This window comes from Excalfactoria chinensis, chromosome 4 (assembly GCF_039878825.1).
Source record: "Excalfactoria chinensis isolate bCotChi1 chromosome 4, bCotChi1.hap2, whole genome shotgun sequence".
Lineage (NCBI taxonomy): Eukaryota > Metazoa > Chordata > Aves > Galliformes > Phasianidae > Excalfactoria > Excalfactoria chinensis.
Genome location: NC_092828.1, coordinates 51,981,927 through 52,009,531, shown reverse-complemented (window position 1 = coordinate 52,009,531; position 27,605 = coordinate 51,981,927). Strand labels below are relative to the sequence as shown.

The window sequence follows — 27,605 nt, the reverse complement described above, 5'->3', positions numbered from 1 at the left end:
GGATCCAAGAATGGTGCATTTATTGCCAATATTGTGACAGAGCCCATTGGCAAAATGGGATACTGAATGAAAATAATACTTTCATTACATGAGGCTTGAAACTTTCACCTTGTTTTAATGCTATCAAGGGGTGGGGATTGTGTTATGTTTTTCAGCGACTTTTATAACCATTGCTAGTGGGAGAATTTCTGTAATGAGAGAATTAAATGTTTCAATTAAATTTTGGTCATTGATTCTAATGTGAAGTAATGTACATTGCTGTTCAATTAAAAATAACAAGCTGCTGCACAGTTCCTAGCCAAATACAATCCCCAAAACAGCGGTCAGTAAAGCTGTTGAAGGAATTAAGTATTTGGGGCTTATTATTTCAGTGAAATCTTCTGGGGGAAGAAATGCCAAATAGCTAATAATTAAAAGTGGGGAGTTATTCTTTTATGAGTTGAGGGAAAAGTAATTGTGAAGAATAAGAAGACCAGACAAAACCATCCTGTGTCTAAAAATATTTTGGTTATGGTTTTTAAGTCAAAGTCTAGTCAATCTTGGTATTGTTTCTTGTAAGTTCTACCTGACTGACTACTCTGCTTTGTCATCCAGTAGCCACTGAAAAGAGACTGAGAAATCCAATAATTACGCTGTATTTCACTTTTGGGAGCGGTTTCTTAGCATTTGCACACAATAGAAGTTCTTGAGTCTCACAGAGCTTATTCACTCCGTGTGACTACAGAGCTGTGCTTGGGCTTCATGAGTCATTTAATGTTCGTTGCTCCTAGAATCAGCGCTGAGAACAGATGGACAGTCTCACAACCAGGCTTCATTTCTTGCTTTGTTGTTTGTTTGTTTTTTTTATCCCCCTTTCTCTTCTGACTTTTGCTAGAGAAGGGAAGAAGTAATGAACATAGAGTTCCATTTAATGAATACAGACTGTCAGAATTAAAGTATTACATCAGAGTGCATTCACAAATTTCTTATGAGTAGACACAGAGGTCATTTTCATATGCTTTATGAGTTCTAACTACCCCTATAATAACCTAATTTTGAAACTGGCTTCCAAACATGGTAGAAGCACATGAGGCCATCTATCTGAGCTTTGAGTTGAGCACCGATATGCATAGTAAATCCCAGCAGAGACCATTTTCTCTGATCTGAGTAGAAAGTAGATTTTTATTCACTAACTTAATAATTTCTGTATGTATGGCTTCCCAGCTAGGAAGTTTTTCTCACCATAGTAAGGAGAAAAGAGGATTTGGACTAGCAGGAGAATAATCCCCAGCAGTTTATTTTGCTTTAGCTTTTTCATTTTTAAAGTATGTACTGGCTTTTTGTTTTTTTTTTAAACATCAGAAAAAGCATCAGACTCCTACAAGTGAGCAAGTATAACAGAACAGTGTATCATGGCTCAGCCCACAAGAAGGGAGCTAGTTCTTAAATGATACCAGTTGTAACGCGTTTCATGCTCTTACGCTGAGTCACGAGATATAGCTTCTTTCTTTAAAAATTTTATAGCCCTAATGGATTAATGGACAGAAGAGTTTTTGATTGCTTGAAATCTGGTGTCATTTTTCCTTTGCCCATGCCTCCCTTTTATGTCGCATTGCTGTAATCTTGCCTCTAGCCTTTATGGGATGTTTTGTTTGTTTGTTTGGTTTTGGTTTGTTGTTGTTTTGGTTTTTTTGTGTGTGTGTTTGTGTGTGTGTTCTTTTGTTGTTGTTTTTATTTGGTTTTTTTTTTTTTTGCTTTGCCTGAAAGCACAGAGAGCATGCTGCCACTGAAGTCCAGTTGCTCACTGGTTTTAGTGACAGTATTTGCTCTGTGTGGCAATTCACATGACTATTAATTTGAGCATTTAAGTACAACCTGTTCTTACTTCAAGTACCTCTATCCTACCTTTCTTCTCTGATAGTTGTGACATTATAAGAAAGTAAGAACATCGTTAGAAGTGACAAAATCTCCTGTTGAAATTTAGCTAGAGCTCAGGCCACAAGCACTGGGGATAATATCAACCCTTTCCTCCTGTATGCATATGAGTAACAAAGAGGGGGAGAGAATGATGGGGAATAGTCACAGAGATAATTAAAATAAGCCGTGTGTGACCCATCCACTACTGCAAGTGTATGTTTTATTTTTGTGAGATTCTAAGGGTAATGGAAGAATAAGGGTAAGAAAGAAGAGTGAGGAGCTGGGGAAGGGATTAGAACTTAGCCATAACCATCTCTTTCTGGGAACAGTATCAGAAAGATTACTTTTTTAATAAGGAAGAGATGGTTGATCTTAGAGAAAAGGCAATCTGATAATCTAATCTACCTTCTTATAAAGTTAAAGACTTTCTTTTTTGTCATTTAGATGATTATTAACCCATTATCCTTAGAGAAACTCAAATCTTCTCCTGTTTCTCCCTGAGCTAAACAAATGGATGCCTGGAATTGAAAAGCAGCAAGTCATCCAGTTTATATCAACATCTGCAAAATAGTAGAAGGACGAGAGAAATACTGGAAAGAGAATGTCTGTTGCTGGAGCTTGGCATGTTTTGCTCTGTTTTTATTCCTTACAGCATGAATTAATAGTCACATTTGTCAGATACAGTGTTTACCCAGTTGGTGTGAAGCAGCAGTATGGCAGAATCCTTCATATTTATGGACAGACATATGAGTGTATGTCTGTCATGCTGAGCATAAGTACAGACAGAAGGCATTGCTGAAAAGCATCCATGTTACCATGTCACAAGAAATTTACTTTAAAAATGCATCAAAGATAAGTTTCTTACCTGGAGTTTGAGGTAGTTTTATTGAAGTAAAAACCTAAAATATCATTTTGCAAGAGGCCCTGATACTCTTTTATTGGAAAATGTTGTATATAGTTTAAATGATTACTTTCTCCTTTAAGAAAGAAAGGCACCTCAGTGGAATGAGCCCTTACTTCACTAACAGTCATTCCATTTATTTTCTGTTCAGGAAGAGCCCTTTGTCATGGTGTCTGAGAATGTTCTGGGAAAACCAAAGAAGTATCAGGGCTTCTCAATAGATGTCCTGGAAGCTTTGGCCAATTACCTTGGCTTTAAGTATGAGATTTATGTTGCGCCAGATCACAAGTACGGGAGTCCTCAGGACGACGGGTCATGGAATGGGCTGATAGGAGAACTAGTATTTAAGGTAAGGTTGTTAATACATTATTTAATAATGTTTCTTAAATCTAAGTAATACATGTTATATTATGTTTTCATCAGCTGGTAGCCTTGGTTACTGAATCCTTGGTTACATCTGCATTATATGTGAAAAGAGCATCTGATAGCGCACCCTGTACATCAGGCAATAAAGAAAAGCCTACCTAGGTGGCAGCAGTATCTTTTTTTCTTTTAAGTATAGCAGTATGAAATCTGAATGCTGCCAAATAATGGGGTGCACAGTTTCCTAATTTTTGTGGCAAAACCTGACACAAATAAGTGGAAGAGGTTGTTCTAAAGGAAGTTCACATTGCAATTAGTGATACGTTACACAATTAATTAGCACTTAGAAAACCACTGAATACAAATGCAAAACAGCTTTGCAACATATCTTATATAGATATGAAACAAAAATAATGTATTCTCAATCCTGTAAATAATTAATTGTTACTAGTTTGAGGTCAAGGTCTAGCCAGCATTCCAAACCCTCAAGCTTTCTTAGATGCATTCCAGCAGAGGACAACCAATGGGAATACAAGAGAGACTGCTGAACTGCACTAGAGCCTGCCCAGAGACACCCTTCCTCTGTCACCCTTCTCTGAACACATGGGGGCATCAACATCCTGCTGATCAGGCATCTTTGACATGTCGCAGCAAAGGAGAAAAGGGAGATTCCACCCAGTACTAGTTATTGCATGACAGCCTCCTTACCTGAAGCACTCATAAGCAGCTGCTACTAGAGATCACATAGCTTCATCCAGACCAGAGATGAAACCTGCAAGTTTTGAGTGCCTTAAGATCAAGGTATCACCAAATTATGCAGGTACTTAAAGAAGGAGATGAAGCTCAAGACCTTCCACAAACCAAGTATGCTTTCTCTTCTCCAAGCCCATCCAGGGAGGAATTCCTCCACCCTTCTAGTTGGTCAGGCCCAGAAAGGAGCTAGGCTCTCCTCAGCAGCCAGGACTACAGCTCTGCAAGGGAGACTTCCACAAGCCCAGCAGCAGCATCACTGCAGGATGATCTGATTGTTCTACTAAAAAATATCTATGGCATTATTTTCCCTGTACTAGCCACAGATTCACATAAATCCAACTAACACTCTCAAGGCAGTAACCGCTAGATCTGGAAATACATATCACAGGTGGAATTGATTTGCCAGTCTGCTGTTATTTTGCTTTAAATGAAAATAATTAATGGTTGTGAAATCTTTCTGTACAATTAGAACGCTGGAAGTATTAACAGAGCTGCGCTTGGAATGTAAAGCTTATTTTTCCTCAATATCATTTTTTTAGCATCTTCCTTGCCCCTCATATAATTAACAGAAAAGGTTCTATTTTCCACTTTTTCTGTCCCTCTTGAGGCACAAGAGAACCTCTGGGCGAGCAGCCAGTGTGTATCTACCCCTTACCAAGTGCAAGCTGTTCATGAAGGCTGCTTTTTTATTTACTGCAAACTGAGTTCTTCTCCCAGAACTCACATCTCTTTCTGGCAACTCTGCGAGGGGAAGCAAAGGAGCAAAGAATAGTTTTAAATTAAAGACCTAACCTGTTTAAAACACAGTGTTTTCCTTATTTTCCCAATCAAGTATTACACGATAGTCTTGCCAGTGTGTGGAAGAAATCCAGAAACAGGGGGAGTGCTTTTTGCCTGGTAATGGGTAAGCCAGAAATGAGTTGGAAACAGTGCATTTCTAACAAAAGACAAGTCCTGCTCAAGCGCAGTGGAAAATTGTTGTCTCCTCTTTGTGAGTGCATCGCCTTCAGAAGATATCTGTGCCCTCTGCAGGAAAAGGGTCAGACAAAATGGTAATTGCTGCAGCAAGTGCATAATTTCTGTGTTAAGGATCAACAGATGCGATCTGCGTTAATTGGAATCAACGTGCAGCAGGCTCTTGTACAGATCCCAGTACCTGTGAGAGCAGGTTTGAGCTGCTCTCATTTACACCCATGTGGGATGGAAGCCCTGAGCTGCAAACACGTGCCCGAAGCCCTCGCGCCTTGTGGAGCTTAGCTTCTGCCAAGTTCACTGTTCCTGCTCCAAGGACAAGATGTTCCTGTACCCAGTGGCTGCTGAAATAGCTGGAATCTGCATTTTGGTGCAACTAGACTTTAATTTGAGTAGGGAACCCACTCTTCCTCTTCTTCATATTTCCACCCAGTTCACATTAGGTATATCCTTCCTGCAAACACCTTCTTTCAAAATAAACTGACTGTAATGTGATGCAAACTGGGTCTGTTAGTGTATCCCACAGAGCTTCGGCTTACAGACAGGATTATTTAGGAGAGCGGCAGTGTTCATCAGAGAGGCTAAAGCCTATCTTGGGGAAGTGATGCTTTACTGCACGTCTTTCTTTTGCCACGAGATACAGTTTTGCAGTGCTTCCTTTGGGTTATCCTTAAGGCCAAGTTACCAGAGAGACAAGCCTGCATGACAAGCAAAGGAGGCAGCAAAAGGCTCTTCTGGGAGAGGACAGTAGACTTTCTAGTGTTGTTCTGGACATGTGAGTGATATTTACATTTATAAGCCAGTTTCCCACATTGTGCCATGCCATGACTTTTTTTCTGATGAGCCATCAGGAAGCAAATGGCATACAAACAATTCTGCTTAGATCTGTCAGAAATTGAAAGCTAAATACATGCCCAGGCACTTCTGAAACAAACTACCAGCAATAGAATGCTCTATAAGGCTCTTTTCTCAAGTGCATCTTCCTAAGAGGAACAGTGTAGGAATGCAGAAAGCATACAGGAAAGCCAACATGAGAAGGTAACGTATAACACAACAGTTGAGGAAAAAGAGAATTATTTTTGCAGGTTTGTTACTTTGAGTAAAGCTGTATCTGCAATTAATTTTTATGTGTCTGTGTTAAGGACTGTGTGGCACATGGAGCTGTGGCTTGTTCCTTCCAACACTCAGTGCAACTTGGTTCAAAGTTAAAAATGGATGGACAAAAAAATCCTCATGGAGGAATTTAAAACGAATATGTGTATTCCCCCTGTTCTTGGTCATGTACCACATAAATCATCTTAAGATCACTTTACATGTATATAAGGCATACATTTTTAAGCAATAGAACAGAAGGATTTCAAACCATTTCTGATGAGCTGAGTTTGTGACAGGTAGCAAAACTTTCAGGCCTATTTATTTGTTCCTTTATTTTGGATTTTCTGATCCTGGTTATGGTCACCTAAAGAAAAATAATGCCCTCTACTGTTTTCCAGGGAACTGATCTCAGGATTCACAGTTTCATTAATCCAAAATATGCTAAAACAGACTTCTAAGATGCCAATGGTTGATTTTGGCACTGCGAAAACTGAGTAGAGAATTTTACATGTTTATAATTCAGATTGGCAGCTTTATATCTAAATATTGACATAATCATATGCGTTTGCTTTTCTCTCTCAGAAGCGCTAAGTGAACCTTGAATCCTTCAAACTGATGTCTTCTCTGATCCAATTTGACGTGTTAATGACAAGCATTTAATTTTTTCCATCTTCCAATTTAATACATGGTGACAGATTCTGTACATAATTAGGAATGCTCACCTTCAGTGGATCAGCTGCTGAGTGAAGCTTAAGCCTAGTTCTGTGCTAAATGTACAGTTTTCTACTAATCTGGTGCTCATGATTTGATTTTGTAAGTTAGGAACATGAGTTGTCGTAGTTCAGAGTGACCTTTATTTTATGGAAAAATGGATAAACGGGGGGAGTACTGGGAAGTCTGGACTTCTCCCTCTCCTTTTCATTTTCTACATTGCTAGCAATTTTTTAGATCAAGACATAACTAAAACATGATCGCTGCTGCCGTATCACAAAGAAAATGCAACATTTTCATTAGGACAGTATTTCTCCTTTCTCGTAGCTGGCTGATATCCAGAGTAGAACTGTAATGTTATGGAATGTGAAAGACTGCTCCTCAGGGATGTGAAATAGAAGCAGTGTTTCCATAAATATCACACACTGTGCCCTTCATTGTATTTCATGGAGAAATATGCTCCTTTTCTTTTCCTTGTCTTTATATTGGTTTTCTTTGAATGATCTTTACAAATCTTCCATGTACAACTTGAATACAACTTTGCAATGATCTAGCGCAGCATGGAAGTATTTCATTGGTACATTAAGTTAAACAGCAAGATCCATCACTTGGTGGTTCAGTATGTCATCCCATAATCCACTTCATGTTTTAAGACACATTCAGGAAAAAAAATAGCCTTATACACTAAATATGATTATTGTTGTGCATGACAGTAATTGGTACAGAGCTCTGGACTTTCAGATTTAGAAATTATTTTGAAAGTGCAGTTCTGTTCACTACTGTGGAAAACATTGTGCATGATGTCTGCTTTACATGTTGCTCAGTGCAGCTGGGGTAGAACACTTGGGAAATACTATTAATCACTCAAGTCTTTTGTTGGCTAAAAGTTCTGTAATTTTATAAGTGAATTTACAAAGCCACACTTTCAGCTTTGCACATCAACATAGCTTCATTTAAGATGCTATGAAACCTAAACTACAAATTAAAGATGAGGATCTTGTTCATGATTTATAAACAGGCCAGTATTTTCAAGTGCTTTATTGCTTAAATCATCAGGCCCTCAGCTACTTGGTGCTGTTTCTCAAGACAACGAAAATTAATATGAAGCACATCGTGTAAACCAAAGACTTCAGTGCACTGTGATTAAATGTATGTCTGTACCGTGGGCAACAGAGTGTCTCACAGATGGTATTTTGCAGATGATTTGCAAATTTGATTCTAATCAGTTTCAGCTCCATAATTTGTCACTTAATGTTTCACATTTCTTAGGAGCTGCTAATCTCTGCCTTTGGACAAGGAGAAAGAAATTCAACACGGTTAATAAAATTTACTCGGTACTGATACTTTGATGCATTTGTACTCTCTTCACCCCCTTCCAAAAGACCACACACTGCTTTAAGCAGATCAGAAATGAATTAAATCAAACTGGTAGCATCTCTAGGTATTTTAAATACTCTTTTTTTGTCTGAAAATATCTAAAATTAACAGTGTCTTTCTTCACTTTGGGGGCTTTTTTAAACGGTGTTACCGTGTCTGCTTTCACTGCAGTTCAAATTGTATCTATATAAAGGAAAACAGCAGCTGCTGTAGTTTTGCCTGCTGCCTCTGGAGACCTAATGCCCAGACATGATGTGGAATAAGTTGATTGGATCAAAACATATTATTCATCTCCTCCTCAAGTGAAGTGAGCTCTTTAAATTACAAAAAGAGGGAAAAAGAAAAAAGAAAAAAAAAAAAGAAAAAAAAAAAAAGGCACAAATCAGTAGCATACAGAGGACCTAGCAGAGAAGGATCTGTGTGTGCTACCTGCCATTCTGCGCTTTGTGTGCTGTCACCGAGGTTGACATTGTTCAGAATATCGAGTACCCCAAACACCCCAGGTCATATAAGATAAGAATCCCTTCATCACTCAGCAGCCCTTTATCATGAGCATCGTATCAACAAAGAGTTGGAAATCATACTGCTCTGTCAGGAGCACATTTCCTCTAATCATAAATGCTGTGCATAAAGCCACAGCAACAATGATGGCATCAATAGTCCAAGAAGAATGACCAGAAGTAGGTTTCCTTGAGCTATTATCTACATTGAAAGTGTTTTTACTTCTTGGAAAATAATAACTTGAAAAGCTAAGGTGTCTCAGTCCACCAAGCAAAGTTTGTTCATGGAAGCTAACAGAGGTTGTATGGCTGTTCTGCTGCTCACATTTCTTACTCACATTTCTGAGTTTATGTATATTGAGCCTAAAACATTAGCATCTGCTATTTTGTACTAAGTTTAGCTGCTGCAGATCAAGGAGGAGCAAAGATCTTTTCTGTACCTCCCGTTGACGCATAGTATTCTCTCTTCTTTCCTCAGAGAGCTGACATAGGGATCTCTGCCTTAACCATCACCCCCGACAGAGAAAATGTGGTGGACTTCACAACACGTTATATGGACTACTCGGTGGGTGTACTACTTCGGAAAGCAGAGAAGACAGTGGACATGTTTGCCTGTTTGGCACCATTTGACCTCTCCCTGTGGGCATGCATAGCTGGTACAGTGCTGCTAGTAGGGCTGTTGGTCTACCTCTTGAATTGGCTCAACCCTCCTCGCCTTCAGATGGGATCTATGACCTCCACAACACTCTACAACTCCATGTGGTTCGTGTATGGATCTTTTGTGCAACAAGGTAAGAGACAGAGGGAAACTGAGATGACTGCTGTGTGTCTCCTGTTGCCATCCTCTGTGAGGGACTAGGAGCACTGGTGAGCCATGTGCTGTGAGTTTTCTAAAGCATGCAGCAGCCTAGTGTGCAAACCATGAGAAGTTTTTTAAGCGCTTCATGCTAGATTGTTTTCTATTTGTAGTTGTCTAGTTAGAGAAGGAGGGTTTCTAGAGCTTGAAAAGAGTATTTCTCATCACATACTCAAAAGCTATTCATCCTTAGTGTAAGTAAGTGCTATGTTCCAAAGAAGTCTGAAAATGTCAGGGTTTGGCTTTTGAACTAACTTTATACCAGTCACCAGTGCTAAGTGATCTTACTGTGTCTAATACTATCCTGCTTTACCTCAGTTTTCCCCATATAACTCTTAGACTCAGCCAAGATACTCTGGTCTTCCTGGATTCTTCCTTCCTTTCCTGCAGCATCTAGTGTGGCCCAGTCTGGTTTATATTACCAAGACTTTCACAGTCCATCTCTTCTGCAGAGATTTAATCATGTATCCCAAAAACATCAAGGATGGCAGACCTTGGCTTGGTATATACTTCTTAAAATTCTTATCTACAAATCAGAGTGATAATGCAAAGTAGAATAAGAATATACTGCTTCATGTAAGATGGCTTAGGTAATAACACCTGACAACAAAATAAAACAAATGCCTCCTGGTAATTATGCTCATAATTATCTGTCAGTCTGTACCAGCACTACAGGTACATCTCCTTGTAATTTTATGGGGCACCTAATCTGCAAAGAACCATGGCCACTACCACCTCAAAGCTCACAGATTTCAGATGCAACACAATAGGTAAAAGTATTTATTCAATAAGGTAATTACAAATTACTTTATTACCTATTAGAAAAATCAGATGAAATTCATGACAATTGAAGATGTACGTGAATGTTGTCTGAAACTTCTGTTAGGGGGAAATCAACAAGCAACGCCATCACCTAGAAAAGAATAAAAGCTGCATTTGTGAATGCTCCCTAGATGTATGTTTTTAAACACATCAACCTAGAGAGAATAATTTTGAAATTACCATTTGCAGTTAGCAGTGATGGCCAACCAAGCAAAGCTGCAGATATTGTTTCATGTTTGTTTGGTGTGGTGACTTCAGAGCCAGTTTAGTGCTACAATAATTTTTTGAATGTATGTGGGTGGATTTTAAAGTTTTCTTTCTGTCCAAAATATTCCCAGTGTAGCTGGTTAGGGAATCCAACTGTGAGAGATCAGTTGGTCTGTTAAAGAACTAGACTCATTATATCTGTCTGCCTTTTAGGTTAAAACCTGTGAATTAGTTTCTTTACTGCATGAATGTGATTTTACATACATGTATTGTTTGGCATTAGCCTTAGCACTTCTGCTGTGCTCCCAACATCATTGTTCCCTAAAAGTTTCCTAGGAAACTGCTCAGCTGTGTTTTGAATGGAGGCAAAGCTAGTTTAATTATACACCTTGAATTGCTTGCCTTAGTTCTAAGCAAGTCAATATGTATTGTCCAGTGCCCCAAAGTTTCCCAAGTCATGGTTACAGGGTGTTAGCTTTCAGGGCTTTGACAGATGCTCAGCATATATAGAAAAGGGCTTTTGGAACCACCAGTAAAATGAGTGTAGAGAAAAAGAATTTCCTCAAGTAGATCTTTGTCTGTTCTCTATAGTAAGGATCATGAGATTTGGATTTGAATCAGGCCAATCAGCCTCACTAACATCTCTGAAAAGATGATGGAGCACATCATACCCAGTGTCATCTTTAAGCAAGATGACAGGAAAAGAAGGTGATCAGGAATGGTCAGCATGGATTTGCTAAGGGAAAATCATGCTTAGCCAATCTGATAGCCTTCTAAACTGGAATGACCATCTGGATAGGTGAGGGGAGAAGAGCGGGTGTTGTCTCCTTTGATTGTGGCAAGGCTTTCAACACTGTCTCCTGTGACATTTTCATAGACAGACTCAAGAAGGGTTTGGATAAATGTGGACTGAGAAGTAGCTGAATGGGAGATCTCAGAGGCTTATTACTCAGGAGTACAGAATAGTAGGAGACCTGTAGCTAGCAGGGTGTGCCAGCGTTCAGTATTGAGTCAGGTCTTGTTTAAAATCTTTGACAATTATCTGGATGAAGGAACAGAGTGCCTCCTCAGAAGTTTGCTGGGATGAGTGGCTGATAGCCATGAGTGCTGTGCTACCATTCAAAAATATATGGACAGGATGGAGAGATGGGCAAAAACCTCATGAGATTCAACAAAGGCAAGTGCAGGAGGAATACCATCATGCACCAGCACGGTCTTGGGGCTGACCTGCTGGAAGGCAGCTTTGTGGAACAGGACCTGCTGGTCCTTGAGGACACCAGTTGACTGTGAGGCACTGCTGTGCCCTTCTGGACAAGAAGGCAAATAGTTTTGCAGAGTGCATCAGGAGCACTGTCATCAGCAGGTTGATGGAGGGGATACATCCTTTCTATTCTGCTCCAGTGAGGCCTAGGCTTGAAATGCTGTGTACAGTGCTGGGTTCCCCAGAAAGAGACATGGTGCTGTTGGAGCAAGTCCAGAACAAGGCTACTAAAATCATGAAGGGACTGGGGTATCACTTATGTGAGGAAAAGCTGAGAGAGTTAGACCTGTTTATCCCAGAGAACACTGGGAGGAGATCTGATCAGTATATCTTAAGGGAAGGTATAAAGAGAATGGCTCAACTCTTCTCAGTGGAACCCAGCAACAGTATTAGAGGCAAAGGGCACAAACTGGTACCTAGGAATTTCCGTCTTAATGTGAAGGTTCTTTACTGTGAGCGTGACAGAGTGCTGACACAGGCTGCCTGGATAGGCTGTGGAGTCTTCTTCCCTGGAGATCTTCAAAACCCACATGGAGATGGTCCAGTGCACACACTGTGCACACACACTGGATGTCCCTGCTTGGGACTGGACTAGATTGTCTCAAGAAGTGCCTTTCAATCTGAACCATTCTGGCTGTTTTTCTGTCTGTGTGATTACTGAAAGCCACTGGCTTTTACTCATTATCAAATTGTGGTTAGTAATAGCTGCTGGGACATGGCAGCTCAAAGCACTAAAATCATTGTGAGGCTTCATTAAAAAACAAAGAAAGTAATTCACAGAACTTAAAAGGTGTGTTGCATTTCTTTAGAGAGAGATTTATTTAGAGAGTCTTAGAGATCTTACCCCCCTACCAAGTAGATTTCCAGCAGAACTTACAGTCCAATTTAAAATGTGCATTTTATTTCTGCATAGTGAGGGGTTTCTATACAAATACACCTCTCCTTCAAAGGAAACACAGAAGGACAGTCTTTAATTTGCTAGACAGAAAGACACAAATTTAATAGAGTTGGTACTAAAATACAACAACCTTACAGACCAATTTAAATATAAAGACTCAGAAGACCTCAGAAATGCATTGTGAAAGAGTAATAGATCCATTTATAATGTCAGCCTGTATTTCACATTCAATTTGAATATAGCACAAAACTATATTAGCTGAAGCATTATTGTTTACTAACCCTTGTGAATACAGACAAATGAAAGTAATTTCCACTGACAGGCTGACTGGCTATTGTAGTAATTTTGCTTCTGTTTTCACTCATCAGCTCTTCATTCAGCAGAAAAATCTGCAGGTTTTATTTGTTTTGGAATAGCCAATCTGTTGCTATTAATTGTGACTGGCATACTTTTTAAGTGCAACAGCATGGGGCATTTCAAATGCTGTCACGTTCACTTAAGAAGTCTTTCAGCTGTGGATTTAAAACATGACAAGGTACTCATTTCTGCCATCAAAACATGCAGCCAAAGATGCTCTTATATCTTACGCTAAGAACAATAAGGGAACGTGAACTGAGGATTGCTAGTGCTTTGATAGTGTCACATTCTTTTTTGGGGCAAGCCAGCACATTCTGGCATTGTCTGTTTTTTCTTTCCTCTAGCTAGGTGAAAGATTTGCAAGCAGGGAGCCTGATTCCAGACTTGTCGCAGGTTTAAAGAGGAAAGAGTCTTTTGATATAAAAATCAAATCCTTCTTTAAGGAACTATGTGACATGTTTTGATTGAGTCAGAAAGAGTTGTTTCTTTCGCTTGTTCTGAAATACTATTCTGCTGTTTGGTATCTGCATCAGGTTGTATTTCAGTCAGCCTGGCTGTTGCTTCAATTGAATTCTTTTAACAAGTTCTAACTGTCACAATTTTTTATATATCAGAAAAGTACTGTAGCATTGCCTGGACACTTGAGTCAGCACAGCCAGCCTGGTAGTTTCTAGGGTAGGTCTATAAGTTACTGTGACACTCAGAAGCAAAATTATCTTTAAAGTCTGTTATGACATATAGTAAAACTTAGGATGACTGGCAAAATAAAGATGCAGAGCTGTGTTTCACTTGGAAACATCCTTATGAAAGAGAATAGGCAGATAGAGGTCTTGTTTGTTCCTTTTTCTTCTTTTCTAAGTAGCTTGGGTATTGCTTTTTTTGTCTTTTGTTTTTGTTTTTTTGCTATAACAGGAAACATCTTTAAAATGATGAATCATTTGAAATTTTGCAGTGATTCCAGCAAATCCAGTATTCACTACTGTTTTGTATCTAGGGTTTGACCATGGGTGTTTAAGGTTAAAGCAGTCTTCTGTTCAGAGATCTTAATATTCTTTTAAACTAGCAAGGCTTTGAATAAATGGTGTGAAAGCATCTCTGAAGGGCCATCTTTAGCCCTTTACATTTTGATTAGTTTAAAATGCTGATCACAACTGGGGATTTTGATTGGTCATCAGCAGTGCCAGTAATGGTCAATTACATTCGTAATGCCCAGTAAATGAGCAAATCTTACTGTTTGCCTTGTTTAAATTATATTTCATAAAAGCAGTAAGAGAGACTTGAAGCCTTGGCTCTTCTAAGTCATTATTACACTTTGTGGATGGTTAAAGCTGCTCAGACTTCTCAGTCTTGTTCCTTGTATTACCACCCAAGGCATGATATACGCCTCCTGAAATGTGCTGCTGTTGCTTAGTAAATTACTCTGTCTCACTTATCTTACTCATGGCACATCCCAATCAGCAGGAAACCATTATCCTGTAACAACATACATTCCTGGTGACATTTCCTCTTAATTAACTGTACACCAGCCTCTGTGTATTTAATATGCAGAGGAAACCTCTAAAAACCTTTTGAATAGATGTGTTCTCTTTCTATTATGTCCTCTTATGTGATATTTAGTGGTGAAAAATCTTTATTTTCTAGAATGATCCAGCATATAAGCTTTAGGACTAACAGTGCCCATTTTAGTCTCTGCTTCCAAGCTTCCTGGCTAACCACAGAAACTTCATTTAATGTCTTGTGCCTCACTTCTCAATTACAAAATAGAGGTGATACCTACCTTCCTTTGTACAAACATGCTTTATGTCTTCTGATAGAAAGCAGAACTTAAATGCCAGACTCATTAATTAATATTAGTTATAATTACTCCTTGAACTTATGCCAGGTCTTGACATATTGCCATAAGAAGGAGAATAGATTGTCTGAGCCTAAACTGCACTTACTAATTAAGTACTGAGCTGGGAAAGTGAAAGGCGGATACCAAACTTCCTAGGGTAAGAGCAACTTTCTGTGATTTTTTAGCACATACACCAGCAAGTATACTTGTTCTACTTTACTTTAAAAAGTGAAACTTCCAAATTCACATTTTATTATAATATATCTAGGCATATGTACTAGTGTGTACTTTCATGAATCTTATCTCTTTAAAACAGGTACTGCAGCCTTGTAGTACTCGTACTTCCTTTCCATGACTTAATTGTTTGGCCAGCCCCTTTGACAGTATCGAAAAACAACTACATTTTGGCAGTTTTGTTATATGTGTCAACTGCGGAAACTACGAGCAATCAATGGAACTGACAGAATGTTCTGAAAATTATTGTCATATATACAGTACACATTTGCAAACATCGTCTGTGGCTTTATGTTCGTGCCACTTTCAGAGGCATGTTTGACTGTCTCTTTTTTAAAATGTAATTCCAAGGAATAACCACACATTAAGTTAAACATTCAGTAGTATGGACATTTGTTTGCAGCAGTGTGATAACACTAACATTAAACTGCCAGGAGATATGCTTGGATTTTTCCCTAAATTGAAGTTTGGACTCAGGCAGACCTCAGAGACATCTAAAATAATGGATTTCTATATCTTATGTGCACCTGCTTTCTTGAGTGATAGCACTGTGTGTGTAAAGCTGTATATTTAGAGATGGTGTGTCCAGTGCACTTCCTGAGAGAGTGAACAGCACTGTGAAAGCCCAAAAGACACCCTCCTTCCCATATGACTTGTTCCAAGCCTGATTAATTGACTGTGAGAAAGGAATGTATGTCTGACTAGGGTATAAATGTTGATCAAACCAAATGAGTCAGAAGGAAAACTATAGAATTGGATGTCTTCAGCTCCTTCCATCCTTTTAGAATCATATTTACTCAGAATAATTTCTGTAATTGATATTATTTCTAATGTGATAACGTTCTCTATATTAATAAAGAATGGATGTTAGATGCAGATTAAGTAATCAGTTTTGACTTTTTGAAGTTCATCTGCGTATATTATGTATTTAATGAAGGAAATGAAGAACAGTTTAGTCAGGAACTGAATTATTCTTGCCTTAAGAAGGAACGTAACCCATGCTGTCATCTTCCAAGTTGTTTAGAAGCTGAAGAAGCAAGCTTTACTTGTCCTGATAATTGATTTTCCTGCCCAGAAGCTTGTACTTAAATTGGCAACGTAGGGTGTTCAAGGTAGGGAGGAAGTAGGATATGAGTTATGGCTTTATTAAAAATGCTCCCTTCTGCTTGGATGAGAGCAATTTCATCTACAGGCTGATGAGACTTTTTCAGTGGGGATTATCTGAGGCACCAGATGAACACGAGCTTAGAGGGGAACCCGTGATAGTTTTTGGTTGTTGTTTTTTTTTTTTTTGGTCGGTGGGGAGTCCCTCCTCTGCAACAGCTGTGCCACAGCTTTATCCGCCCACAGGACTCTTCTTCATGGCACCAGTTAGGGGGGATGTGCCAGGAAAATCATCTGCAACATGTAAAAGCAGGAACAGCAGAGGGATTTTTTAGGTCCCAGCAAAATTGTCTCCCTTCTTCAAATGTTGAGAATTTTTTCCTCAAATCTCTTCTACTACTAAAACATGTAGAAATTGAATTTATTATTTAAAATTTTTATTATTAAAAATGTATTTATTATATTATATTTAAATATTTTAATAATACTTTGTATTTAAAATTAATAATGAAAAGAAACAAATAATGATAGAAAATGAATCTTTCAAATTTTTATTTTGTCAGCTTCCCAGAATACAACTCAAGGATATTGTCTTCACTGTGGCAGCATCGTAAATTGGGAGCCAGCTGCTGCCTCATTCTTATTATTCCACCCTCAGCAGTGGAGGAGAGATTGCAAAACAGGACATCAACTTTCCAGTGCTTTTGCAGTTAGTAAGAGATGGTGTTGGGTAAAAAATGTGCAATACCTCATTTGCCAGACAAAAGCTGAGATAAAGTGTAGTTCTGACCGAAGAGTTTGTTTCCCCCACACTGGGACAGATAACAGTAAATGGGAAAGAAAGAAAATCTTCTGCGAAGAAGCTGTTACAGTGAAGTGCAGTCAAGCGAGAATGTTAGCTGTGCTTGCCTAGACATACTTGCTAGTAGCACATTTTTAGGTATAAGCACATATTTCATTCTTACAATAGCTTCTTGCATTTCTCTGTCCCCAAAGCAGAAAACACTCACTGTCTGGTGAAGACATCCTTGAAGTCATTTCTCGCTTTTCTGTGAATCATTATCTATAAGCAAAAAACTAGATGATTTGGAAAAGTAATAATAATAATAATAATAAAGTTATTAAACATGCAAACATGAGCATTCATATTAGTGGCTTTAATGAATAAATGGCTTTATAACATTATTCTTACCAAAACTTAAAAGGAGGAGGGTTTTTTCTTTCCTTTTTATGCTATGAACTTCTGTAATATTACAGTAGATCAAGTTGACCTTTAGAGATTGCTTTGATAACAACATTACAGGATGTACCTAAGATGGAATTTTAGGCTACAGTTCAAAAATGTCCTATTTAGAAACATAATTAGAGCTTCTATATTAGTTGTGGTTAAATTCTGAAAAGTTAGAATTTCAGTGCAGAGAAGTGATCTGAAAGTTAAAGGATGAATAGAATTAGTGGCACAAAAACTGAACTAACGTATGCGATTCACCTCACCTCTGAATGAGTCAGACACCACTCTGTGATGATGGATGCTTAGACATCTTGCAAGAGCAGGTTTTAAAACCCAACCAAGGAACGTGCAGCTGTGCAGCAAAAGAAGGCAATGACAGTGCCTTCTACTGGGGTACAAGCACTATGGGACAATAGATGATGACAAAGAAGAGAAATTAGCTCACCCCTTCTGATGACCAGTGATGGCTCATGAAAATTATGACCTCTATCCAGGGAGATGCTGCTAACCCTTAAATGAGGATGAGGAGGGATGGACTGAGAGTCCAAACCTTCCAGTCACACAAGTGCATTGCTTGCATCTGAGCTCCCTGTGTTAGTCATGCATTCTCACCTGCTACTCACTACTGCTTCAGGCCATGACCTGGCAATTACTCTGCACACAGGCATTACTGGAACTATTATTTGTCCTTATGCCCTCACTGAGTCACATTTTGTTTCATTTGTAGCTGTTCAGTTTCAGCCAAAGGGGACTTTGTCTCCCTCATGTTCATAATGTCCTCCCTGACAGGCTGTAAGATAAAGCAGCACTTTAATACCTCATTAATGACATTGTTCAATTTGATGTTGATTGTATGTGCAGATGGCCTATTTTCAGTCCATTGTGCACAATCCCTTTTGCCATCCCGGAAGGTACTGCATATAACATTGTCAGCAGTCTATGGAAAGGCCAATGCAATGTAAACTGCATGTGACACTTTGCTTCTTGGTCACTTATGGATACATACCAGAGATGTTAATTGTGGTTCTTCAAATCTTCAGAGCATTGGTATTCGGACATTAGCAACAGAGTGATTAGGGTTCAGCATCTCTTTAAATCCAAACAGAAAGTGGCCAGTGTATAAGGTTATTTGTTAAGATTGGTGCCACTATTCTCTGACACAGTAGCTAACATAGGTAACATTGATGCATTCACAGTGGCTGCAAATAGTGACTTTGCAGGGGCATGCAATCGTTTGCAAGCTTAGAAGCACACACTGCAGCCTTACAAAAGAGGATCCCCAGAATCTCCTTGTGTTTTTTACACATAAACATTGACCTGCAGTCAAATTTGGGTTTTGTGTATTTCTCTGTTTATAATCATATAATACAAAATTATTGTCCTAGGTTGTAAAAGTGGCAACAAAAGATTGGTCAGAGCCCTTTCTGAGTAAAGAACTGTTGATAAAACTGCTTGGCCTGTTGCACAGTTATTTTTGAGATATAATCCGATATAATTCAATGAGTGCTAGATTTGTTAACCCCAAAATTGCTAATTTTAACCCTAAAATTGCCTTGCTAAGTTTTCTGATAAAACTCTGCACTTCAGCAGCATTAATACATGAGGTTTTGGCCAACCTATTCATTAGAGCCATGCAGGAAGCTTGGCAGTTCAAATTTGATCATACTTACTTACAGCAACCAAAAGATTTACGTTCAAATATCAAGCCTTGCATGGTATTTCATCGTCTGAATATATGTAGTGTAAGTAGTGCTTCATCTAAAAGCTTCCAGTAACTGCAGTAAATATTAGTAGACACCTCAATTTTAAAACTTCAGCGACAGTCATTCCTCTTCTGTAATGACAGAAAAATAGAAAAATGAAATATATTTTTATGATACATTTTCCCGTACTTCATCACGTAATTATTTCATTACGTGTAGGAGCAATGTAAAGTCTATCCATCCTTTGCCTCTGTTGCACAAGTTGCACAAAGGCACTGCAGTGTATTGCCATTAAATTAATGCTAGCTGTTGTTTGTAAAAACTTTAAATCTATGATGAACTCTGATTTGCAGTTGAAAATATGTCATTCTCAAGATTCTGCAGGAAGGTTGAGTGTGATCACTGTGAAGTCGCTAATATCTGAAGGAAAATGGCGTTGGCCTTTTCTCTCATGTAGACAGTGATAGAACTAGAGGGAATGGTTTCAAGCTGCGACAGGGGAGGTTCAGGCTGGACATTAGGAAGTATTTCTTCTCAGAAAGGGTAGTCAGGCATTGGAATGCACTGCCCAGGGAGGTGGTAGAGTCACCAACCATGGGAGTGTTCAAGAAACGTTTGGATGTTGCGTTGAGGAATACGGTTTAGCTGGGAAGTATTGGTAATGGTTGGACTAGATGATCTTCTAGGTCTTTTCCAACCTGAAAAATTCTGTGATTCTGTGATTCTGTGAAATATTTTGTTGTTGCTTTATACTTATAAGCCTTTTAAAGGAACTAATTCAAAGTTTAATACTATGTAAGAGAAATGTGTGACAGATGCACATGGCTGAAACATCACTGATACCAGCAGAATCTAGCCCACAGCCATTCTCTATGTCATTATGTGCTTCCCTTCCCAACTTTTGCCTCATTGTCACAGTTTTAGTAAAATGGGTGGATGGAAATGATTTATTGTCTGAAAGGGAATTATAAATATAGTATAACTAATATGTTATGCTAAGATCATTTTAAGCAGGTAATTATTAAAAGACTGTTTGGCCTTTAAGGACATTGATTTAATGGGAATTAATTTAATGATTGACTAGTGTTTGTGTAACATTATCATTGCTAGTGATGCGGAAAATTGGAATCTCAGCTCAGCAGAAAAGACGTTACATTTTCCATTATCACATTAGATCCCTTTCTTCTGGAATGCAGTTACTAGGCTTTTTCATACTTTAAGTATATATTTAAATACTTGGGCTTGATCTGAATATTACTGACTCAAAAAAATAAGTGAAAATGTTCATTTTTGTACCATTTTCACTTTTAATCGGAGACATAAATTTCTCTTTAATGTAGCCTTAAACAAAGTCCATTGAATTGTGATACTGACTTGCTGTTATTTCCCCTATGAAAAATTTTCTCAATTGTCACTTTGCACTTTCCTCACTGCAGATATGATCATTGCATTTGGGATTAGCAGGATTTTTGTTTCAGCTATAAAGAAGCAGCAGTGTTATAAGTAGAAGTGGACAAAGAACATTTCTGTCTAAATCTGAAGTTGAATGATACAGGCTCAGGTCACATCTTAGGAGTGATTTAAAAGTGACTCTTACCCATTCCTTCTCCAAATGGTGAGCACTGTAGAAAGGCTATGTCCAGGAACTGATGATTAGGACTATGCTAAAGCTGACCCATATAGGTGCAACTCCCATTTATCTAAAGGGATGTTGTACCTGATTACCCTTCTTAATTTGTCCTTAGCTATGCTATTGTCACAAATAATTTCTCAGCTATATACTGCCACTAACAATTATACTGTAGAAATACAGATCTAAAAAGAAAAAGAGGGAAAACAAATGCTATTGGAAGCATGTAGTAAATAGCTGTGTCTGATAGACCTGTTCAGATTGATTTTCAAATGAATTTTTAATTAGGGATGACTATGACAATTGTTGATGCATCTTGGCACTTTTGCAAGGGAGATGGGTGGCCAAACGATTATCCCTCTGTCACTAGAATGTATCCATTGTAGTAGGAACAGCAAGCTGGGCTAGTCTGGTATTTGAAGATAGATAAATAACTTGACAACAAAAGCAAAAGAGAATCAAACTCCTAACTACTTTGTAGTTTGCTCCTCCTGCAGTAAACCAACACTATAGTGGGCTGAAGTGCTTTGCAGTAGTTAACATCAGTCTTTTCCTGGGTAGCAGAACATTTTCTAGCTTCAGGTAGAAGAGTTTCAAAGAACATAGCTGAGAATCCTGTGTTTCAAATTAATTAGTTTGTGAGTAGTCATTTGGACAATCTTTGAATATTCTGTTTGTATGTCAAAGCTTTCTGAACAGATTTATCAGAGAGGTACAGCAGGCTGTGACTTGATGAGCGGCTGTGCCACTGATGCTTGGTTAGCCCCAGCATTTGAAATCTCAGCATGGATAATCTTTTCCTATTAATGAGGAAACAGAGCTGAGCAATGAGCCTTAGTATACAAGTCAAATGCCAAAGGCACTTCTGAATAGATGCACAATAGTAGCAATTGGAGGATTTTCACAGGGAGTTAGGAGTTTTCTTTCTCACAGAAGTCTAAACACAATGATTTGATCAGGGATAGAAAACTGATAGTGATAGAAGTAGCAAGTCAAGTTTTCATTCTTGCCAGAGACCAAAAGGGCTTTTTCTACATGAATTTTCTAGCCATAGTAGTGGGGGAAATACAGTTTGTATGTAAAAGGAAAGCTTCTAAAGACACTGAAGAAACTGAGTTCTTTTTCAAGAATATGATAAACATCACCATTCCTCATTAGGGAAAGTAGGAAAGTCTTGGTCAGAGATTCTTTTACAATAGAGGGAAGTACAGACAGCATGTAAACATCAGGTGCAGAAGTAGAGAGTAATTGACTGCAGTAACCACAGTATATAGGCAGTCTTCCACCTTCTAAAGGGAGTACCCAAACCAGAATATAACAAATAAATGTTAGGCTTTATGTTCCCAGCACAGAAATTTTCCCTTTAAAAAATAAAAAAATAAAAAAATAAAAAAATGTGGATCCTTCTGATCAAAACAAAAATTAGAAAATAAAAATAAAAATGTATAGTACAAGCTTAAGACAGTTCTGTACAGGCACACATGCAGAAAGACATTGTGCAAAGCCCAACATTCATACATTATGGGCAATCATCCTTGTACAGGAAGTAGACAATAGGATGAGCTGTTTTGAATGAAGATACAACATATAATTTGGAAAAGGCTACTGGCCAGCAGTAACCTAGCTTGACAGTCTTAAGTAGGTGATAACATTCTGACTGGAGCTGGTTCATGCCCAACCTCATTTGTATGAGGGCAGAGGGAGCCTAGACCTACCTATACAGAGTCATGCATATACCACAACATGAGCAGGCTTCCGGAGTTATTGACAAGAGTCTGTACGTACATAGAAGATGCAGCTTCTCAAACCACTTTAAAAATTTCCGATTAGTTGGAAGGATTTGAAATAAGCCCAAAGGAGAAGAAGGATCGTCTCAGATGTTCTGCCTGTCATATAAAGAGGAGGAATAAATGAGGAGATCTTTCTTTTGTGGATCATTGCTTCCCTTCTGGGAGGGCAGCAAGGGCAGTGTTTTGCACCCAGCTGAAAGGAAACAGTCTTCCAGGGAGCAACCGTAATGAGATTAGTCAAGGGATCGTTACGCTAACAATAATACATGGAAGAGGGTAAGTGATTGTTTAGTTCAGAATTAAGACATTAAGGAGAAAAAAAAAAAAAAAAAAAAAAAAATTAATCTGGGCACCAAATGACAGAGTGAACACATTACATCATTGCCTATAGAGCAGCACCAGAATTCTGAGTAGTAAACAAGAACGGTAGAATTAACTCATGAATATAAATTTGTTCTTTATGATGTTACTGAAATCTGATAGGAAGATTCATGTGGTTGGAGTACTAACCCATGTACTGAAAGATAAATGGATGAGGTGGGCAAAGGTGGAAGAAGGATAGGAAGAAGATGCTATATCAATATTGAATTAGATATTTTGGAGGATTTCAGAACTTGGAAGGAATTGATTTATTGTGGGAAAACATGCTAATGACTGGAAACAAATAATTGGCTTCTCTACTGCATACCTGTAATGTATAAGGGAAAATGTGAGCTACAACAGGAGAATTCAATCTAAATGAAGTATGTTTTAAGTCTTCCACCACCCATGCTGAAACATCTTGAATGCACATAAAGAACAGATGGGGAAAAAGGGGAACATTGGTTGCAGTGAAGCTACAAATTTCAGGGAGTAAGTGTACACAGCAGAACAATAGGATGTAGTGCTTTAAAATTTTCTTAGGAGCTAAAGAAACCTTAATGTTGATGGTGCATTATGGGGTGAAATTGATGCCATTCAAAATAGTTATACAAAAGAGGCAATGAACATTTCTATTCTGTATTTTGAGAAAAGCAGATGTTGGGTTTGTATCAAATGATATTTAAATATTCCATGTTTAGAGCAACTCAGAAAGATGTTAAATGGCAGGTACTAATCAGCCAATCTGGACAAATGTCTCAATTAAAACGTCTTGCAGAGGTGCCTCTGTACCACTTTTTGAGGCCCTGATGTTTTAGAAAGCTGACAAAAATTCTTACATAACACTTTAAAAAACAAACAAACAAAAAAAATCATAACCTTCAAATCAAGTCTCTTCCATCTTAATATGTAGATAAAATAATTTGAAAGTCTTCAAGAATATAGACAAACCTCAAAGTTCCAAAATAGATCACTACAAAAAGATCACTACAAAAAGCACTGTATTGCTTTGCATACATATGTGTATATGTATATATTTATATTTATGTTTATTTATGGCTAAAACTTTCCTTATCCTCAAAAGCATTAAGAGAAGGAGGGGAAAAAAAAGAAGCCAAAGTATGTCCATGGCACATGGAAAAACTGTGTTGCTGGGAGATACACCTTATCTACACACAGAGAAGGCACTCAAGGGAGGGTTTATTGCTGGAATCTGACAATAGAGGACACTAAAGGAGACTTTCAGTACAGACAAGGATAGGATATATTTGCCCCTTAAGTGGTGTTTGATGACATTTAAGGGACTTGTGTTCAGCAAACTGTAATGCTGTTCAAGTAGGCATATAAAAATGTCTCTGTCGACTTGTATGCTGGGAAGATGAATGCACAGACATCAAAAAAGTCTCTAATATTTCTAATTTGGAGATTAATACCAGCATTATTATGAATAGTAATGACTCCACTAAACTATTTTGGTGCTAGACAGGAGAAAATACCAACTATTCTAGTTATCTCAAAATTAACTTTTCACAGGTTTTAAATATTGAAATGGGTTTCACGTTTATTCCTAAAAAACTGATATGTGAGGATGTATGATAACTGTTGAGCCATGGCCTGAACCACTGATTGAGTGCCTGGGGATAAGACCCAGTCAGCCCTGGGAGCACAGGTGAAGGCGATTCACCTGTTTCACTGGAAGGGGTGGAGCCTGGATGCACCTCTCCTAGATCCCATTTAAGGACTGACTGCCACCAGGGAAGGATCTCTGGTTGGTGATCTCTTGTGAAGTCTTTCCTACAAACTATGATCTTTGGAGGTGGGTGAGCACATTTACTTTTCCTTTGAAATGCTATCCTATCTGCACTGGTCTCTGCTATTACACTCTTGTGTCACCCTTCTACCACATTAATCATTCCAATTGTAACAGGATATCTTAACAATGAGAGCCCCCCAAATCTTTTGTATTTGACAGAAGCTTCTAGAATCACTGTAGGGTTTTGGATTTGTGGTGGTGTTGTTGTGTTAGCAGTGTGGTTATCTTGTTTGCTTATTTCCTTAAAAAGGCTATTGCCCTACAAAGCCTACTGCTTCTGGTGAACCAGAGCCCAGCACTTTCTGTTTAGGGAGTAAGATCTGAGGATTTGTTTTAAGTATGAAACAAAATATCTGAAATGTGTTTTTTCACTAAAATAATAACAATAAAATAAATTGCACCCCTCTGGTTAAAAACAAAACATTAGCGAAGAAATAAAGAAATGTGGTGAATAAAAGCAGGAGCAAGCTCTTGAACCTGTCTAAGCTGTGAAATCTGGTCACCGCCCTGCCTCATGCTTATTCCCTTCCCTGCTTGCAATACTATACAATCTGCCAGTATTTGCAAGGTTAGGGATTGCAGCTACTGATTTACAAGCTTGCTTGGAAAGCATTTCCAATTCAAGGAGTTGTATTCTCCTGTTGAAGAATATATATATATAATGCCTGCTGTTGTCAATGGATATTACCTTTGGCACACAATGTAAAATTACAAACTCAGGTTACAACATGCCACCTTATATCTCACAGAAATGAATGCACTTTGCACAATTCAAGGAAGAATGGAAAAGTGTGGGTGCAAAATGAAAAGATGGGAAGAGTGAATGAATTTATTTCATAGATAGTAGAAATAGACACAGGCTTCACTGACTTTATTTTTTCTGTCCCAACTAAATTGAACGTTTTCAGTTGAAGACTGGAAAGATTTTACATTATCAATAAGATTCTGACAGAACAATAGGGATAGCTAGTGCCCCAAAAGATGATGCCTTTGAAAAGCTGTGTTCAGCAAACTGTAATAGCTTAGACAAACTTTTAAGTTTTGTTTCACATGACAAAAATAGCAAAAAGTACAAAATGCCTTTGTGTCTGTGTTGATAAAAACTAGTCCCTCACACCCACTCTCTGTTAAATGCCCCTTTCACAAAGCAAGCCTAAGATATACATTGATCTAAACTGTTTGCAGCAGAACTCCACACTTTATATTTGTGCAAATGGAAATTGCAGATGCATAGCATAATTGATGTGACTGTTCTAACAAGCTAAAGGCTAAACTGAAGCCAACTCCCAGTCCTTTGTGCTTTTTTCCAAAGGCCGATAATTCACCAAATGTGGGCAGAATTTTTACAAGTAAAAGCAGAGCCAAAATCTGTCCCCAAATAACCTGTCCTATTATTTCTTCACCTCTCTGTTTCAAGCACAATTAAAATCCCTGCTTTCTAGTTCAGTAGTAATAGAGTTTCTCAGCAAAACAGTCGCAATTATCTTTTTCCACAGTTCTCAAAATTGAAATAAATGTCTGAAACTCCGCACGCAGCAATTGAGAGCACTACTGACCTCTAGCAGAGACTATATTAGCTTAAATGATGGAAGGTTTGACAGCGTCATTGGCAACTGAAATATGTTGGTAAAATTAGAGCTGTTGATTGTGGGTATTGGTGACAAACTGAATTTTGTCTGTTGGAAGAATCTAGTCTCTGTGATTTGTCACACCTGTATTTTTTTTTTTTTTTTTCACAAAAAGACATCACAGCATACAATTCTTCTACTGTCCTTCCTAACCCTTCTTACTGAAGCTCAGAAGCTTACTTTTCATATGTAGAGTGTCTGTGGGTAGGTTCTCAGTATGGCGCTGAATGGCCTTCAGATATGTCATATAGCAAACTTCAAATTCAGGATGTAAAATAATGATGTTTTATAGATTTTCTGTGTGTTTCATTGTTTTAAAAAGTACCTTTAAAAAGTTGCAGTCATTCAAACCTAAGGGAAAATGACTGACAAAAGATAAATGGTTAACAATGATGGCAGATCGTGTAGAGCTACGAGTTAGTTAGCACTGGAGCTGAAACAGGCAAGCTAATTTAACTACAGATCAGTTGCAAGTTCTCTCAGTATTATGATTGCTATGCTTCCGTTTGCTTTGGTTTTAGTAAAAACAACAATTTTAATAAATAATTATTTTATTAAATTCCATCCATAATACCGTATTACAGTTTTTTCACTTTAAGCTTCATTGGGGAAGAATGATTTAATAGGAATTAGAAATCTGTACAGAATTGTGTACACTCACGTTTTGTCACCTCATGCTTTTATTGTCTGTCCTTTTAGGTTTGTCATAATTATACATTACATTGTTTGTGTTGCCTAGACAATGCATTATTTTTCTTGCCTGCTGATAGCTAGCTTGAAGCTCTTGGAAGGAAATGAAAATAAACAAATTTCATAAGTTGTAGTATAAGCCTGTTGTATGAAGTAGGCCAGCATTAAGTTAACCTAGGATTAATGAACAAGAGCTGCATTAGATGAGAGTGGGAGGACTAAAAGCAATTTCTTTCACTGTCACTTCTAAGGTAAATCAGTTGTTTTAAAAAGCTTCAAATGAGATTGCTAAGCTAGCTTAGCTTAGTCTAGAAAATCTTTTTATTTCTGCACATGCAGTCTGCAAATTATAAAGGCCATTTTATTTTTTGAAATTATTCTCAGTAGACAACAAAAGTGTCAAGTGAATTATACTGGAAGCTGTAGCTTCCACACACATAAACTACAGGTATTGGCATTTTGTGTTCTGTTAAATGCCTCTATTTACTGCAGGGGTATTGGAAGGGACAACTCTAAAGGATAGTACATCCTCTGTGTTCATTTGAGACCTGTCCCTTAGCTATACCAAGTTTCAGAACTGTTGAGTGTTGTTTTTAATTTCCATTTGTGTCATGAAAGG

General features: G+C 38.1%; 1 protein-coding gene across 7 annotated transcripts in view; it reads left to right on the top strand.

Annotated features, from left to right (window-relative positions):
- GRID2 (glutamate ionotropic receptor delta type subunit 2) overlaps positions 1-27,605 on the top strand; it is a 651,664-nt gene that overhangs the window by 523,582 nt on the left and 100,477 nt on the right. For all 7 annotated transcript variants that reach the window (XR_011903406.1, XR_011903404.1, XR_011903405.1 and 4 more), the window contains 2 exons: positions 2,949-3,146; positions 9,047-9,359. Coding sequence is in view for 4 of the 7 variants with exons in the window: in XM_072334995.1 (XP_072191096.1) it covers positions 2,949-3,146; positions 9,047-9,359 (511 nt within the window). In the remaining 3 variants the exon portion in view is untranslated. The remainder of the gene's footprint in view (positions 1-2,948; positions 3,147-9,046; positions 9,360-27,605) is intronic.